Source organism: Carcharodon carcharias, chromosome 1 (genome assembly GCF_017639515.1).
Source record: "Carcharodon carcharias isolate sCarCar2 chromosome 1, sCarCar2.pri, whole genome shotgun sequence".
NCBI classification, from domain to species: domain Eukaryota; kingdom Metazoa; phylum Chordata; class Chondrichthyes; order Lamniformes; family Lamnidae; genus Carcharodon; species Carcharodon carcharias.
Genome location: NC_054467.1, coordinates 213797771 through 213817187, shown reverse-complemented (window position 1 = coordinate 213817187; position 19417 = coordinate 213797771). Strand labels below are relative to the sequence as shown.

General features: G+C 41.3%; 2 protein-coding genes across 2 annotated transcripts in view; both read right to left on the bottom strand.

Moving 5' to 3' along the window:
- alpk2 (alpha-kinase 2) overlaps positions 1-10875 on the bottom strand; it is a 41498-nt gene extending 30623 nt beyond the window's left edge. Inside the window, exons 1-2 of the mRNA XM_041183473.1 lie at positions 10842-10875; positions 7438-10791 (exon numbers count right to left, since the gene is read on the bottom strand). Coding sequence (XP_041039407.1) covers positions 7438-10791; positions 10842-10875 — 3388 coding nt within the window. The remainder of the gene's footprint in view (positions 1-7437; positions 10792-10841) is intronic.
- Positions 10876-10878: 3 nt separating this feature from the next.
- Positions 10879-19417, bottom strand: part of LOC121284493 (alpha-protein kinase 3-like) — an 88286-nt gene continuing 79747 nt past the window's right edge. Inside the window, exon 4 of the mRNA XM_041200026.1 lies at positions 10879-10948. Within this exon, the coding sequence (XP_041055960.1) occupies positions 10924-10948 (25 nt within the window). The 3' untranslated portion in view covers positions 10879-10923. The remainder of the gene's footprint in view (positions 10949-19417) is intronic.

Genomic DNA, 19417 nt, shown 5'->3' with positions numbered 1-19417 from the left:
CATGTTACACATGAAAACAATATTTAGTTAGTCATTTGGTAGTACAGGACTTGAGTATTGCTGAAAAAATAGACATGCTACCAAAGCTTTTCATCTTGCACTCATCTGGATAGCTGGCAAGAGATTACCAACTGTAATAGGAGAACAACAATTTATACTGCATAAGAGAGTGCAAATCAATCAGCACTCTCTTCTCATTGATTTGCACTCTCTTCTTATGCAGTATAAATTGTCGTTCCCCTATTACTTCCCCTATAATTTCTTGCCAGCTATCCTGAAGTGCAAGATGAAAATCTTTGACAGCATGTCTCTTTTTTCAGCAATACTTAATTAGAACAGCTGTGTGGGAGATTGGTAGCTATTTACTAATTTTTAAATGATAGATTTAGAGTTTAACTTAAGATTGGAGAAGCAGGCAAATGACTAGGTTGCAATGCTAAAAGATCTGTTAAATGATCTTATCATTAAACTTTTATATTTCTAATCAAATTTGTGTGGCTTTTCAAAAGCCAATTATGCTCCCATAATTGGCTTCAGATATTACTACTGACTAACCAGACATCCTGCTGTTCTTTCATTACAATAGGTCAGATTTTACTGTCAAAGTAACAGTGCATCTAATGGTGCTCACTGTTTTTTCTGCATAAATGGTACTGCAACTTCAGCCAAAGAGCACATGCACATTTAAATGTCAATAACTAAATGTTGCTGCTGCAGATGTGCTGTTCCATCATTAGTTTAGTGAAAATGCTGTCTGCCTCATCATTGAAATGCACTGAATGGAGTGAAGTTGCTGTATTTGTATGGTGGATATGAACTAAACCTGCCACATATATTTAGGGCTATTAATTGTGAACATAAGCATTCTTTTAATGGTATGGTAAGTGCTAATGTTGTCAATCACCCCCTTTGGCACTAAGAATTAACTATTATAAGTGTGGAGTCACATTCCTTCAAGTTGATAATTGTTTAAGGAGATTGCAGGTCAATGCTCACTGATGCCTAGTTTGGGTTCCGCCAGGGCCACTCAGCTCCTGAACTCATTACAGCCTTGGTTCAAACATGGGTAAAAGAGCGGAACTCCAGAGTGAGGGGAGAATGACTGCCCTTGACATCAAGGCAGCATTTGACTGAGTGTGGCATCAAGGAGCCCTAGCAAAACTGGAGTTAATGGGAATCAGGGAAAACTCTCGGCTGATTGGAGTCATATCTAACATATAGGAAGATGGTTGTGGTTGTTGGAGGTCAGTCAGCTCAGCTCCAGGACATCACTGCAGGAGTTCTTTGAGTTAGTGTCCTCGGTCCAACCATCTTCAGCTGCTTCATCAATGACCTTCCTTCCATTATAAGGTCAGAAGTGGGGACGTTCGCTGATGTTTGCACAATATTCAGCACCATTTACAACTCCTCAGATACTGAGGCCAGTCTATGTCCAAATACAGCAAGACCTGGACAATATCCAGGCTTGGGCTGACAAGTAGCAAGTAACATTCACATCAGACAAGTGTCAGGCAATGACCATCTCCAACAAGAGAGAATCCAACCATCACCCCTTGATGTTCAATGATATTACCATCACTGAATCGCCCACTGAATCGCCCACATCCTGGGGGTTACCATTGACCAGAAACTGAACTCAACTAGCCATATAAACACCGTGGCTACAAGAGCAGGTCAAAGGCTAGGAATAGTGCGATGAGTACTCACCTCCAGACTCCCCAAAGCCTGTCCACAATCTACAAGGTACAGGCACAGCCACTTGCCTGGGTAAGTGCAGCTCCCACAACACTCAAGAAGCTTGACACTTTCCAGGACAAAGCAGCCCGCCTGATTGGCACCACATCCACAAACATTCACTCCCTCCACCACTGACACACAGTAGCAGCAACGTGTACCATCTACAAGATGCACTGCAGGAATTCACCAAAGGTCCTTCGACAGGACCTTCCAAACCCACGACCACTACCATCCAGAAGGACAAGGGCAGTAGATAGATGGGAACACCACCACCTGGAAGTTCCCCTCCAAGTCATTCACCATCCTGACTTGGAAATATATCACCGTTCCCTCACTGTTGCTAATCAAAATCCTGGAACTCCCTCCCTAACAGCATTGTGGGTGTACCTATATCACATAGACTGCAGCGGTTCAAGAAGGCAGCTCACCACTCACCTCCTGACTCCCCAAAGCCTGTCCACAATCTACAAGGTACAGGCACAGCCACTTGCCTGGGAAGGGCAACTAGGGATGGGCAATAAATGCTGGTCCAGCCAGGGAAGCCCATATCCCATGAATGAATAAAAAAAATACAATGTTGAAACAGTGCTGTGTTGTTGGAGGTGGCGACTTTTGGATAAAATGTTAAACTGAAGCCCTGTCTGCCCTCTCAAGTGTATGTAAATGATCCCATTGTACTATTTCAAAGAAGAACAGGGGAGTTATTCCAGTGTCCTGGCCAATATTTCTCCCTGAAACAACATAAGAAGAGATTACTTGTTCATTAACATATTGCCGTTTTGGGGAGCTTAGCAGCAGTCTTTCGTACAACAATGACTACGCTTCAAAAGTACCTCATTGGCTGTAAACCTCTTTGGGACTCCTGAGCTTCTGAAAGCTGCTATATGAATGTAAGTTTTTCTTTTTGTCTTTTAAATTGTATTCTAAAAATGTCAACATTTGGGTTTTTTTTCATACCTTTCCTTATATATTTCTTTACGCTCTCTTTTAATCCATCCTTCTTTCCCTCTCTCTATTTCTCTTCAGTGCTTGCTTGGTCAATGAATTCACTGCCTTTAATTCACACTCATTTTCAGACTTTCTGCTGCTTATTTCTCAATCCTTAAACCTCTTTGGTTAAGGAACTTCCTGGGAGTTGCAAGCAGCATCGAATTGCCACTCTGTGCCCAATTACTTATGGGAAATTTCTTCCGCGCCTGCCTTTCCCGATCTTCTGACTCAGGCTGAGTGAGATCCAGGCAGCGCAGCTGACTCCAAAGCCCAGCATCACAGTCCAGCAGAATCGGATTGAAGAAGGACACGCTGCCTTTTTTATGGTACTAGCTGCCGTAAACAAGGTGAGTTTAAAGATCCAATTGAGATTTACAGGCTAGGGAGATCGTAAGTCTCTAAGGTAAGTGGATAGGATTTAGGGGGTGTGGGGGATCGGAGATAGGGTGGAGGTAGGAGGGGTGGGGGCAGTGGGTGGGAGACATCGGGTGTTGAGGGGGGTCAGACATCAGGGGACTGGGGAAGTTGAACATCGGGGGTGGCTGGGGATCAGACATCAGCGGTGAGGGGGGTTGGACATTGGAGGGTGGGGAGGAAACGGACATCGGGGGTGGGGGCTAGTTGGACATCGGGGCGAGGGTGGGTGTAGGGGTCGGCCATCAGGGGCGGAGGTGGGAGTGTCGGACATCAGGTGTTGGCGATGGGGGTTATGACATTGTGGGAGGGGTTGCCGGAGGTTGGGGCGGAGGGGGTAGGGCCCGCGATAGTCGGGGAGAGATGTGTGGTTGGGTCGGCTGGTGGGGTTAGGATGGTGGTGGAGGGGTGGTCGGTATTGCGGTGGGGGCGGCGGGTGGGGGGCGGTTGGGTCGGGTCAGGTTGGGTCAGGTCAGGAGGAATCCCATTGGAAGTCGCGGGGAAGTGTAGGGAATACCATGTGGCGGGTGGGGGGGGACACCAGTCTGTGTCTTTGCAATAGTTACCCAGAAGTTAGAAGAGTTTTTAATTCTTTTAACTTTTTCTGAGTAAATTGTGTAAGTTTAAAGTTTGCGATTTAAACCGCATTTTTGTATGGTTCCCAGGGCAGCGCAATTCCCCAGAGGAAGTTTGCACTTCTGGGCAATTGCCACGCAAACCCTAACCTTTGAGATTTCGAGAGGGGTTCCCCAGTTCATCTTTGGGGTACCCCCAAATCCGATGCTGGGGCACTTGGAAGTCACGGCCCACTCTGTTGGCAGCGCTGTTCAATAAAGATCCAAGGGCCCAATTTTCCTTGCTGTGCTATTATCAGCTCGCATTTTCAGCACCTTTTTGAACTGAAGGTTGTAGGGGCATGTCTAGTTAACAGCAGACACCATTAGCTTCCCCGCTACAGCAAAATAATACAGCTTCGGGTTATCCTCTTTAGCCTCTATCCAACTATGGTAATAAAGGGTGCATGGCAACATGAATAGAAAGTTGGTCAAAGAAAACATCACTGGAGATGAAAATATGTAATTTTTATGGAGGATGAATCAAGAATCACAGAATCTTTATTGTGCAGAAGGAGGCCATTTGGCCCATCAAGTCTGCACTGGCTCTCTAAAAGAGCATTCTACCTAGGCTCGCTCCCCTGCCTTATCCCCGTAACCTTGCACATTCTCTCATTTCGGGTGGCAGTCCAATTCCCTTTTGAATACCTGGACCAAACCTGCCTCCACCACCTAGTCAGGAAGATCATTCCAGACTCCAACCACCCACCTGGGTGAAAAAGTTTACCTCGCATCATTTCTACTCCTTCTGCCAAATTTTCTTTGAATCTGTGCCCTCTAGTTCTTGTTGTGAACATTTTCTCACTATTTACCTTGTCCATACCCCTCAGGATCTTGAATACCTCTATCAAGTCTCCTCTCAGCCTTCTTTTCTCCAAGGAAGACAGACCCAATCTCTCCAATCTATCCTCACAGCTGCAGTTCTTCATCCTGGGAATCTCCTCTGCACTCTCTCCAATGCCTTCACATCCTTCCTCAAGTATGGTGCCCAGAACTGGGTGCCGTACTCCAGATGAGTCCTAACTAGTGTCTTATATAAATTCAACATGACCTCCTTACTCTTGTGCTCAATGCCTCTATTAATAAAACCTAAGACACTACATGCTTAATTAACTGGTCTCTCAACATGCCCTTCATCTTCAATGACTTATGTGCATAAACACTGAGGTCCCTCTGTTCCTGCACCTTCCTTAGAGTTCCTCCCTTTATTTTATACTGTCTCACCATATTCCTCCTGCCGAAAATGAATCACCTCACACTCCTCGCATTGAACTTCTTCTGCCATTTATCTGCCCAATCAACCAACATGTCTATGGGTAGAATCTTCTGGTCGGCGTGCGGGGATGGGGCTCGTTCGCCGAGGCATAAAATGACGCGTGGTGACTTTCAGGCATGCATCACGACATCACCGTACGTCATTTTGATTTTCAGTTCAGCGGGCGCACAGCCCAACTCGACTGCCCGCCCGCCGAACTGTCAAAGGCCTTTCAAGGCCATTTAAAAAGCCAATAAAGCAAATAGCTGAGCTTAAGGTTGGCGGGCAGGCGAAGAGCCCAGGCAGCCTTTTCATTTTTCATGGAATCTCATCCACAGGCGTGTTGAGATTTCATGGACGTTTTTAAAGTGTTTGAAAATTTTTAAATAAAATTAATGGACATGTCCCAGCTCATGTGACCATTTCACATGAGGGGGGGCATGTCCTCAAAATTTTTTAAAATCTTTATTCAATGTTTTATAAGTGAAAGTAATCTCCCTAAGGCACCTCTGTGCCTCAGGGAGATTTCTGCGCTCTTCCGAGAGTGCACTCCCCAACGCAAGCAACAGCGTGTCATGCTGGGCGGACCTTAATTGCCCCACCCACGTAAAATGACTGCACGCCCACCCAAGCCCGCTCCTGCCCTACCCCCCCTGACGGGGAGGAAATTCTCCACTATGTCCTTTTGAAGTTCAAGGCTATCCACAGCAGAGTTGACAATGCTTCCAATCTTCGTATCATCTGCAAATTTTGAAATCAAGCCCTAAACACCACAGTCTAGGTCATTATTGTATATAAGGAAGAGCAAGGGTCCCAACACTGACCCTTAGGGAACTCCACTTCAAACCTTCCTCGAATCTGAAAAACAACTATTTATTACTGCTCTCTGTTTCCTGTCACTCAGCCAATTTCTTATCCAAGTGCCTATTTTCCCTTTTATTCCATGAGCTAGAATTTTGCTCACAAGTCTGTTGTATGGCACGGTATTAGATGCCTTTTGAAAATCCATATACGCCACATCAACAACATTGCTCTTATCAATCTTCTCTGTTACCTCCTCAAAAAACTCCAGAAAGTTAGTTAAACATGATTTTCCCTTAATGAATCCATCTTGGCTTTACTTAATTATCCTGCATTTGTCTAAGTGACTATTGATTATGTTCTGAGCTATAGTTTCCAGAAGTCAAACTGACTGGTCTATAGTTGCCAGCTTTATCTTTGCCCCCTTTATGAACAAGGGTGTAACATTCGCAGTTCTCCAGTCCTCTGGCACCTCCCCTGTGTCTGAGGAAGACTGGAAGATCATCACTAGTGCCTCTGCAATTTCCACACTCAGTTCCCTCAGTACCCTTGGATGGATCTCATCTGGTCCTGGTAACTTGTCAATTTTAAGTACAGATAGCCTTTCTAAAATCTCTTCCTTCTCAGATGAAAATTCTTCTAGTGTACTAGTCACCTCCGCTCTCACCTCAGCCTGGCTAACATCTTCTTCCTTTGGAAAGACAGATGTAAAGTATTTGTTTAAAACCCTCGCTACTTCTCCTGCCTCCACATGCAAGTTCCCTTTTTTATCCCTGATCAGCCTTACTCTGTCTTTTACGACCCTTCTATTATTTATATGCTTACAGAAGACCTTGGGATTTCCTCTTATGTTAGCTACCAGTCCCTTTTCATGCTCTCTCCTTGCTTTTCTTATTAGTTGTTTTCACTTCCCCTCTAGTCCTCCTATATTCAGCCTGAATCTCCATTGCATTTTCTACCTGACATCTGTCATACATGCACTTCTTCCTTTTTATCTTTACCTCTATCTCTCTTGTCATCCTGGAGATACTGACTTTGTCTCGCCCTGCACAGAATAATGTGGTAGTAGAAACAAAAAGGTGCAGGAGGAGGAAGCGGACAAATTAGATAAGATGAGAGTTATTGCATTTAGAGGTAAATCAATGTTAATTTTAATAAGATATCAAATTATATGGAAGTAAATGGGTTGAGGTAGAGACCACGCATGATCTGATAGAATAGTGGAATAGCAAGAATGGCCTACTCTTCCTAGGCCCCTAAGTTCCTCTGTTGCTTCGTTGACCTAGTCACATGCATGATAAGTTTTGACAAGTTCACTAAGTTCACTACAAAGTGGAGAACATTATCTAAGTCAGCAAGAAAAGCACCATCTGCCATATTTTAGGTATTGACAGTTACACAAACATGCTATATATCTAATGACTCAAGTCATGCTCATTCTTTCAATGGTCCAATCTATCATAAAATAACTATTTTGAGGATTAGGGTATCCAAACTTTTAAAATTTGTTTTACTTTTGTTGTGGGAAAAACATGATTTGAGTCAATTGAGCAGTTGTTTTAATTATATTTCAACAGAGATGGAAGCTATTGTAATGTGATGCATGCTTGCTAGTTCAAAATGTACCTTTGTGATTGTCCGTCTGAGGGTGCTTTACTTTTTTCAGCTCTGCTTGCTCCATCTTATGAGTTAGCTCCTCCTTTGTCTTTTCATACGTTCTTTTCATCATAGCAAAATTTTTATTAAGGTTCTCTTTTCCTGCTGGAGAATATGCCTGTTTGTGTTTCTCTAACGTGCTCTTCCCCCCATTGTCAGCTGACAGGCATATACGTTTGACTGGTTCCTCCTTCTGCTGATTGTTCAGAGATGGAGCCAGACTCATAGTCTCAGTGCTGGCCATAGCTGCCTTAATTGATGGCTTCAGGAAGCTTGTTTTTTCCTGTGCACCTGACATCAGCTTTTTGCCCCATGCTGCTGATAACGGTTGTTTAATCCTAACTGCTGTAGTCTGCTGTTTACTGAGTGATGATGTGGGTGAAATGCTCTTCTCGGTTAAAGACTTGATTTGTAAGGAAATGGCTGGTTTAGGATCAACAATCTTCTTCTGTCCCTCATAAAATGATACTTTCAATGATACGTGACCACTTGGGGGTTCCGTTTGGTTTTTATCCTTTTTATAAATCAGTGGGGGATTTTTATTTTTCGAGTCAGTAGAAGATTTTTGATTACTTTTGCTGGGCAATGTAAATGCCTGGCAAATATTCCCTTTACATTCAGCTTCGGTGTCCATTTTGATGCATTTCAGTAGATGATCTGGCACTGTTGCTGTGTAGTTAACCTTGTTAAGGTTATTTCCTCTAGGTCTTTTGCTACAATCTCTGCAATCTTCTCGTGCATTAGACTCAGCATTCATTATTTGACCCACCATGGGTTGAGTGATTATGCTTGATCCCATGCTGTCGACAGCTGTTATTTGGAAAAGATCATTATATTGAACAGTTTTATCATGTTCTTCAGCGACAACTGCAGTTTCTTTTTCCTTGTAGTTCCTAAGTTCCCATTCTTTTGATTGTATTGCTTCAATTTTGTCCACATTTGTTACAAAACATTTTGAAACCTCACTCGGTTTTGTCTTGCAATCATCCAAGTATTCCACATTTTGAGTGTTTTCATTCAAACCCATTGTTGCTGATCTAGTTCTTAAATCCTTAATCTGTTCACTTTCTGGTGGGACTTTCATCATTGAACCGATTGAAAATGCTTCTGTTGTCCTCATTTTGTCATTAATGTGGCCTTGACCTATTTCACCGCCACACTCTGCAGAAGTGACATTGTGATTTTCTGAGTTCTTCTCAACAGGGCCTGGAAATGCCATTGTCCCATCAAAATATGTTGAAGGATCTTCTGAATATTTAAAATTTGCAATTGTATTAATAGCAATGTTACGGTTTTTATCTATGGTTTTAATTTCCTCTGCAACTGGTAGTGACAAACATTCAAAATGGCTCTCATTTTGAAGTGTGGATTGAAATCCTTGAGTAATATCCAGGTTTGATCCATCAATTAATGAAGATTCCAAACTGTCTATCACAATTGTTTGGACATCTTGCACTCTCCCATACTCATCTTTCATATCAACCTCTGCTACATGTTCCATTGAGCGCTGAATTGGCCTGGGTATTTCCTGAAGGCTGATAGATTGGCCAGGTGGACATACTGTCGATGTTTTTTGTTCTTTTAGATCAGGATAGTTAACATATTCCATGATGTTCAGTACATTATTAGCTTCTATGTTACTCATTCCTTGTTGATCCCTTTCTGTTAAAGGAGAAATATTTTGTTCTGTCAAACATAATATGGATGATTGCAAGCTATCTGATTTAACAACTTTAGGTTCATCATTGCACTGAAGTGCCATAAAATAGTCTTTCAAATTTAGCACAGTTTCAGAATTTGAAGTTTGGCCAGTTCTTGACTGAAAATTGAAATGTTCATTTTCAATTGGTGGACAACTAACAGGAGATATGAGTATATCTGTAGAATTATAGATTTGTTTGCATATTTGTTCATTGCTCTTGTCACTGATATCATCTCCCATGTGGTCATTATTTATATCATGTTCTCTTTTACAAGTGACTTTACTTTCAACATATTTGACATGATTGATGTTTTTTGTATTGTTGACTGTGCTGTTCCAACAAAGACTTTCTAAGAGAGATGGTTCATCATTTTGCATTTTCTCATGGTCTACAAATGTGAACATACTAGCATCTTGATGAGTAGCTATTAAAGATTTAGTAGCAATACTTTTTGTTTTATATTCTATTCCCTGTGAAGGCCAATCTGAGCCATCAGTTTTATTATTGAAGGGTACCAATTGATTTGACCGGATTTCTAAATTGCATTCAAGCAATACAGGCTGTTCAACAGGCAATTGTTCCTCTCGTTGACAAATTGCAGATCTGCTAGTTTCTGGAAAGCTTAATGTTACTTTATTATTATGAGCTTCATTTTCTGCTGTCTCGGTACACTGCATTGACTGATATGTTGATCTGTTTTTGTTGCATACTTTATTTTTTGAAGCATCAAAACGACACTGTTTCCGGTCATGTTCTTCTGCAGTGTTTGGAGGAATATGATAGTTTTTGGCAACACCTTTTTGACTTGTTCCATTCTGCAATACAGGTTGCTCAGATTCATTTGTTAGTTCTTTGCACATGTTATAATTTTCAAGCTTTGCTATTGGTGAAACAACCCCCACTGAGTCAGAATATATAAAGTCATTTCCACATCCATCCATTTGACTGGACTTACTTCTATAACATTCACTGATTTGAAAAGTGCTTTCATCGTGTATGGACACAGGATTATCATTAGTGTTAATATTTGAAGTGGATTTTGATTCTTTATCTAAACATTTGCCACCAATCAGGAATATATTGGAGCTAGCATCTAATGATCCAGAAATATCCTGACTTTGGGCAGGTATAGTTAAACATGGTTGAATATCCAGATATGGATCCATGTTTCCACATGTGCCTTCTTTCTTGAATATGTCCGACTCAGAACCTTTACAAATTATTGAAGATGGACACACAAGGTATGCATTGTGAATATACAATTCTGATTGTTGTCCCAAAGTTCCTGGCTCTTTATTGTAAATGGAAGAGTTCTCACAGAGATCTGAATCCTTATTTTGTATACAACAATCTCTTATCGAAGGTTCAGTAAGGTGTCTGGCATGTTCAGTTTTTGCCTTGTCATCACTATTACTTTCTTGATATTCTTTAGTTATACAAATTAACTTATCATCCTTTGTGATAAAATGTGTTTTTTCGTGCAATAGTTCTTTATCCTGAATGTGATTTTTCTCCTTAAAGTCACTGCTTTGTGAAGCTACACTCTTCACAATCAGAGCATTATTTAAGATTTTGCAGTCTGTGTTGAGCCTTCCACGTTCAGCTTCATGGTCATGATTATCTGGTCGTGATGAAAATTTAACATATGTATTCAAAGGCAAGAGATCAGACTTTTTCTCACGACAAGTTCTGTGATCATCTCCATTGTCTGCTAAGCTCAAAGTGTTTTTAATAAAACTAGTTTTTCCATCTTTTAAAAGTAAAGGTAGTCTTTCAGCCTGTCAAAAACAAACCTCACATTAAACATTAACTGTAAACCAAGGATAACAAAATATACAAAGAAAAGAACAGAACAGAACAAGAAAGTAATGCTTTGTAGTATGTTAGTGAATTTTTTATGCTAAGGATGACTGTAATACATTGAGTAGATTACAAATGCTAATTTGATTCTCCCTCTTCTGCATTTATTTTGGTCATTTTGTCCGACCAATCTTAAATATATACTTTTATTAAAAGAAAGATAGATGGATTTCTTTTTTATGATCAAAGAATAATTTTTTTCCATTTCTTTGCTTCTGAAATCTTTTTTCTCAATTTTAGATTGTTGATATGGGTTAAATGGAAATCTATTTGAAGCTCAGCTGAGATGAAGTGTCAAAATGGAATTAGATCTATTCTTAATTTAGTGATGATCCACAAGAAATGGATGTGGGTAGAAAACAGATGAAAAAATTGATTCCTGAAACAATTGTTGAATAATGGAAAATGTTGGATTGGCTGAATGGCCTTTTCTTATTCTTGTGTGTTTAATCTTATTTGTCACAAGATCTTAGCTCTTGTTTAATTTATTCTTGTTTTCCACTGTATAACTTTGCCTGTAATTTTGCTCATACAGACCCCATTTTATTGTTACTGATATGTATGTCTCTTGCATGTCTATATTGGAAATGCTCTTTTCATTTGTTTTAAAATTAACTCTTGAATTTCTAAGAAAAAAGCCTTAAACTTAATTAATTTGTGCTGACACAATTGCAGTGCCATTATACAATATGCAGATTAGTCATTTTGTAGTACAGAACTTGAGTATTGCTGAAAAAGAACATTTTGCGGAAGCTTTTCATTAGGATATTCACAAGAATACCAATGTCAGGAGAAGCAACAACTTTATACTGCATGAGAAGAGAATGCTGATTGATTGGCAAGTGGACTTTGATTGGTAGAGGCAATGCAATCAAGAATGTACCAATGGTTTAAATTTCAAACAATAGTTTGTAGTTTGGTAGTTAACTGTCAGTCACCATTAACTTGTGCATTCTCCATGGCAACACCTCTACCAATCAGCACCATCTTCTCATACAGTATAAATTTGTTGTTTCCCCTGACATTGGTATTCTTGTGATTAACCTGATGAGAGCAAGACAAAAAGCTTTGACAAAATGTCTTTTATCAGCAATATGCAGAATGTTACCATCCCTGCAAAATTCCTCGGTGGATACTATTATTCATCAGTTTTATGCAGTTTACTAATCCATTAAGAAAACACAATCTCAACTGATGGAGGGCAAAGCAAACCAAGGCTTTTCAAATTGGGCAGATATTCAGGTCCCAGAGTTACCAGCCAGTTTGTGTCAATTATTCTTTTAAGTAATTATATTGCAATTTCTAGTTGTATTTATGTAAGAAATGCATATCACAAAATTATGTGGTTAACATATTTAAGGCATTAAAAATCTTGAAAAAGATAACGTTGTAACATTTAATGATTATTTCAGCTTTTAATGCAGTGGTTAAACTGTAAAATTGCAAATTTAGCCACTCCCAACTTACTGTCAATTTTAATTGCTGCCTAGCATATATATGCTCACTTGTTCCTTCTTTCTTGGTTTTCCCTCTTACTTTCATTCTGCCTCAAATGCCTTACTTTCGTTGCCTCAAATGGTGTGGTTCCATGAGTGCCATTTACCCACTGATACCTTGCCCAAATGGCTAGCCTGCGATGAATCATGGCCATGCGGTGAAGTAATTCGGGATGACCTGCCTTTTTGAACCACTGCAGTTCATGTAGTGTAGGTACACCCACAGTGCTATTGGTTAGGGAGTTCTGGGATTTAACCCAGCGACAATGAAAAAATGGCAATATGGTTTCAAGTCAGGACAATGTGTGACTTGGAGGGGAACTTACAGGCGGTGGTGTTCACATGAACTGCTGCCCTTGTCCTCCTAGGTGGGAGATTGTGGGCTTCGCTGATCTGTGATTACTCCAACATAAAACAAATTAGAGAAGTCTGTGTGATATGGAATGGGGGTGGAATTTAAACTGACTTGGTGGGCTGGTGGGAAACCCATAGGATTGCAGGTTTTACACCGATTGAATATAACTCTCTGTTGACTTTAGAGAGTAATATCAGGTGGTGTGTAAAACCAACATTGCACCCAACCCTGTTAGTTTCCCAATGAGCAAGTTAGGTTAAAATTGCCCCCCATTGGTCTCAGATTTAACCTGCACCGCTGACCTTTACTCATTCCACTCTCTTGATAGTGCGCTTGAGATAACAACTCATTTCCTAGGGATTTACTACCAGTGCAGCTATTTGCCCAATGATAGAATGCCTTATGGCATCTGTTGGCTAGCCCATTCTGTAGACTGTAGTCAACTTCACTAAACTATGTATCACATAAGAACATAAGAAATAGGAGCAGGAATAGTAAGTATCAATTTGCATTTGACGTTGACTGAAGATAAATACTTTGGCTTGGTGGAAATCTGATCAGATATCAGGTTACTAGCATCAGCTATATGGATAAAACTTGGTTCCTTCCTCTCCTGAATGCACCTAGTGCTGTAAAGTCCTTATTTGTGCATATTAAGTGAGGATTTGCCCTTAATGCACTCCACAATTCAAGATCTTGCCAGCAGGGTCTAGCATGGTTCACACATGAGCACTAAGGAAAAATACTACAGAGCAACTCGTGCCCATGGAAATGTGCTCTGTTAATGAGTTGGTGCCTGCAGGTTGTGATAGACAAATTTTGGTCTCTCGGGGTATGAAGAGATATGGGGAGCAGACGGAAAAGTGGAGTTGAGCCCAAGATCAGGCAAGTTGTGTTGAATGGTGAAGCAGGCTTGATGGGCCATATGATTTATTCCTGCTCCTATTTCTTCTAACAAGAAAATGGGTAAGGAAGGAAGATATGTGAAGATGGTGGCGTAGTGGTAATGCCACTAGACTAGTAACCCAGAGGCCCAGGCTAATACCCTGGGGGCATGGGTTCAATTCCCACCATGGCAGCCAGTGGGATTTAAATTCAATAAATTTAAAGAAATCTGGAACTGTCTCAGTAATAGTCACCATGAAACAGTCATTGGTTGTCATAAAAAACCTTCTGATTCACTAATGTCCTTTCAAGAAGGAAATTTGCTTTCCTTACCTGGTGTGGCCTACATGTGACTCCAGACCCACAGCCATGTGGTTGACTCTTAGCTGCCCTTCAGGGATGGGCAACAAATGCTGGCCTTGCATGAACAAATAATAAAAAAATGAAATTGAGATCTGAAATACTGCTCCCAACTACTTTAGCAGAGATGCGAAGCAATTTACTTTCAAAAGGTTGAAGTCTGCATAAGTAAGGGAGAGTGGAATTTCACACTGACCCTGAAGTGTCTGCACATTATTGTCCAACAACAACTTGTAATTATACAGCCCACTTAACCTAACAAAACATCCAAAGGCACTTTATGGGAGCATTATCAAACAAAATTTGACAGCAAGCCACATAAAGAGACATCAGGGCAGATGACCAAAGGCTTGGTTAAAGAGGTAGGTTTTAAGGAGCATCCAGGAGACAGAGTCGGGAGCAGTAGTAGTGGACCTGGGAGAAACTGATAGCTCAGGGAAGAAGATAAATTGAGGGCTATGTATGAGGCCTAGTGCTTACTTGGAGAAAGATTTGGGAGAACCAGCGTATAGGGGGTGTTCTTGAGTTAGAAAAAAATGAAAACAAAAAAATCAGTAGCCTCACAGGAGAGCCGTGAGCTGATTGGATGGTGAGTATTGCTGCTGTTTTCCCTTTCTCCAAAGTTAGGGAGTGAGTCTAAGTAGTTAGGGGAATTAAAAAAGTTAAAAATTTAAATAAAGCATTCATTTAGTTTCTCCTATATTTAAATAGTGCCAACAGAAATGAAGTGACTTTTATTTTTAAGAGAAAGATTATGAGTATTATTAAGGCTTATTATCAGTGTTTAATAATAGTAGCAAGGATATTATCTGATAGATAGAGGAACGGCAGGGATGCTCCAACTGCTTGAGTGCACATCCTGTGTTAGTGGGGACTCCAGGATGCTCCCCGTGTCCTGGATAACCATTTATGCAGGAAGTGTTGACAGTTGAGGCAGCTTGAGCCCAGGCTTCAAAGCTTGAGCAGCAACTAGTGCCACTGTGGCTCATTCTTAGGTTGAGAGCTTCATGAATAGCATGCTTATCGATGTGGTAGCCCTGTAGCTTAGGAGTCTACAGGGAGAGAGGGAATAGGTGACCACCAGATAGTCAAGAAGAAACAGGTGGCTAGTGCAGGAGTTCCCCGAGTTCAGCCTACTCTCCAACCAGTACCCAGTTCTGAATCCTGATGAAAGTGATAGCTCATCTGGGGAATGAAGCCAAGAGTAAGTTTGGCTCAGCTGTGCAGGAGGGCACAACCAAGACTGGAAGGGCAATAGTGGTAGGAAATTTGATCATTAGGGAAAGAGACAGGCATTTCTGCAGCCGCAGATGTGAATCCCGGATGATGTGTTGCCTCCCTGGTGCCAGGGTCAAGGATGTCACTGAATGGCTGCAGATTACAATGAGAGGGAAAGGTGAACAGCCAGCAGCCATGGTCCACATTGGGACAAACAACATAGGCAGAAAAAGGGATGTGGTCCTAAGGTCAGGATTTAAAGAGTCAGGTAGGAAATTAGCAGGCAGAACTTCAAAAGTAGTAATCTCCGGATTACTCCCAGTAGCATTCGCAGGTGAGTATAAAAATAGGAGGATAAATCAAATCAGTGAAACAAAGTGCAGGAGGGAGGGCTTTAGATTTCTGGGACATTGGGACTAGTTCTGGAGGTGATGGGACCTGTACAGGCCATACTGATTGTACCTAAATTCAACTGGAACTGAGTTCCTTGCTTTTCCTTGCTAGTGCTATCGGGGAGAGTTTAAACCAACTGGGCAGGGGTGTGGGAACCAGGAGGTAATATCAGAGAGGAATACCAAGGTGCACAGCAGGCTGGGAGAGACAGATAGCACTACAGTAGGATGTAGTAAATTAATAGGTGGGTTCAGAATAAGGGAGAAAGTAATAAAGTCTAAATTTGTTTTACTGTGCACATATGTGAATGCACTGAGCATGGTAAGTAAGATTAATGAGTTGCTATGTGGAAATATGGGGCAGAATCTTCTGGTCAGCGTGCTGGGGTGGGCCCTGCATGGCGATGCGTAAAATGAAGCGCATTGATGTCGGGCGTACGTCCCAATGTCGCTGCACGTCATTTTGATCTTCTGTTCAGGGGGTGAACACCGGAGTCGGCTGCGTGTCTGCCGAACTGTCAAAGGCCTGTTAAGGCCATTAATAACCTGATTAGAGCAATTGTTAGGGCTGCCTGTCCAACCGTAAGGTTGGTGGGCAGGCGAAGAACCCAGGCGGCCTTTGTATTTCTCATGAAACCTCATCCATGGGCAGGATGAGGTTTCATGAAGCGTTTATAACTTTAAAATTTTTATTAAAACCCGTAAGGGGACATGTCTGAATAATTTTATTATTTTATTTTTAACATCTTTCGCACTGAACTTAAGCTCCCTGAGGCATGGAGCTGCGACAGGGAGATTTCTGCGCTCTTTCACACGCATGCGCGAAAGAGCATAGGCCCCGACTCTCCCTCCTCAAAGAATTTGCTTGTTACCTCCTCAAAGAATTCTAATAAATTAGTCAGGCATGATTTCCCCTTCACAAAGCCATGCTAACTCTGCTTGTTTAGATTATGTATTTCTAAATGCTCTGCTATTACATCCTTTATAATAGACTCCAACATTTTCCCAATAATTAACTGGGGGGAAAGCCAATTTCAATGGGACAAGAATGGATGTGGGCTGGGTTAATTGGAATCAATGTTTGGTAGGCAACATGGTAACTGGGCTGCCTTTAGAGAAAAGATAGTTTGGGCACAGTCAAAGTATATTTCTGTGAAGGGGAATGGTAGGGTAAGCAAATCCAGAGCTTCTTGGATGACATAAGAGATAGAAATTATGATGAAGAAGAGAAAATGGGCTTATGACAGATGTCACGTGGATAATACAACCCAGAAACAGGCTGAATATAGAAGGCTCAGCGAGGAAGTGAAATAGCAAATAAGAGAAGCAAAGTGAGAGTATGAAAAGAGACTGGAGCTAGCATTAAAGGCAATCCCAAAGTATTATATAGGCATTTAAATTGTAAAAGGGTGGTAAAAGGAGGAGGTCCGATTAGCGAACAAAACAGGGGATTTATGCATTGAGGCAGGAGGAATAGCTGAGATATTAAACAAATACTTTGCATCTCTCCTTACTAAGGAAGAAGGAACTACCCAGGGCCTGGTGAAAGAGGAGGAAATTAATACATTAGAAGTATTTAAAATTGATAAGGAGGTGGTATTGGATAATTGGAGCTGTCTGTAATTCACGTCGAGGAGGCACCATGACCAGATGAGATACATCCAAGGATACCGAGGGAAGTAAGAGTGGAAATTGCAGAGGCACTGGCCATAATTTTGAAATCTTCCTTGGGCTCAGGGGTGGTGCCAGAGAACTGGAGAATTGCAAATGTTACACCCTTGTTCAAATAAGGGCGTAAAGATAAGCCCAGCAGCTACAGGCAGTCAGTTTAACCTCAGTGATGGGGAACTTTCTAGAAAGAATAATTTAGGACAAAATTAATAGATACTTGGGCAAATGCAAGTTCATTTACCTTAGAGGAAGCTGGCATGGATTTAATTCGGGCAAATCTTGTTTTTTGATGAGGTAAGAGAGAGGGCTGACAAGGGTAATACTGTTGATATCATGTATATGGACTTCCAAATGGCATTTGAATAACAACATGCATACAAAATCGGCTGAGTGACAGGAAACAGAGCGCAGTGGTTAACAAATGTTTTTTTCAGACTGGAGGAAGGTTTGTCATGGAGTTCCCCAGGGGTTGGTGTTAGGACCCTTCCTCGTCCTGATACATATTAATGACCTAGACTTTGGTGTACAGGGCATAATTTTAAAATTTGTGGATGAAATGAAACTTGGAAGCATTGTGAACTGTGATGAGGAGTGTCGAACTTCAAAAGGACATAGACAGTTTGGTGAATGGGCAGACAAGAGGAAGATTAAATTTAATGCAGAGAAGTGTGAAGTGATTCATTTTGATGGGAAGAATGCGGAAAGGCAATATAAATTAAAGCATACAATTCTAAAGGGGATCCAGGAAGCAGAGGGACCTGGGTGTGTATGTGCATAAAGCATTGAAAGTGGCAGAACAGGTTGAAAGAGCAGTTAATAAAACATACAGCACATAGGCTTTATTAATAGGGGCATAGGGGACAAAAGTGAGAAAGTGGTGTTAAACTTGTATAGAATATTGGCCTCAATGGAGTACTATGAACAGTTGTGGGTGCCACACTGTAGGAAAGATGTGAAGGCATTAGAGAGAGTGCAGAATGCGAATGGTTCCAGGGATGAAGAACTTCAGTTACTTAGATAGATTGGAGAAGCTGGGACTGTTTTCTTTGGCGAAGAGAAGGTTAAGAGGAGATTCGATAGAGGTATTCAAAATCATGAGAGTAGATAGGGAGAAACTGTTCACGTTGGTGGAAAGATTGAGAACAAGAGGGCACAGGTTCAAGATATTTGTCAAAAGAAGCAATGGAGACATAAGGACAAACTTTTTCGCACATAAAGCTAGTCTCAGTAATGGTGAACGTGAAACTATCATTGATTATCATAAAAACCCATCTAGTTCACTAATGTCCTTTAGGAAGGAAAGCTGCCATCCTTATCCGGTCTGGCCTACATGTGATTCCAGCCCCACAGCAATGTTGTTGCCTCTTAACTTTCCTCTGAAATGTTCAGTTCAAGGCAATAATTGCTGGCTTTGCTGATTCTGCTTTAAAGGATGAGAGGGAGGTAAAGAGATGGAGAGATTTTGGGTGGGAATTCCAGATCTTTGGGCCTAGGTAGCTGAATGCACAGTGGACAATGGTGCAGTGATTAAAATCGGTGATGATCAAGCGGCCAAAATTGGAAGAGCGCATATATATCTCGGAGGATTGTAAGACTGGAGGAGATTACAGTGATAGGGAGGGACATAGCCATGGAGGGATTTGAAAACAATTATGAGAATTTTAAAATTAAGGCATTGCTTAACCAGACTCTGGGCAGCACTACTGGGACCCACATCACCATCGGAAGACTAGCCGGGGGTAATTGTAAGTATTATACCAGGAACTTTGGGAATAGCTAGCTAAGAGAGGGATAGTCTAGGGGCTTGACGTCTCATCTGGATCATGCGTGCATCTAAATGTAAGCTTACTGTAAATGAAAGTAAAGTCAGAACTGTTCAATAAAGATTGAGAGTTGATTTTGAATCGCACATTCATGTTGTTCTGTTGGGTGTTGAACCTCATCGTAATTCTCGGGTCATGAGATCAAAGGGATAATTTCCCTACAGGAGCCAAGAAGGCAAATTGAGTA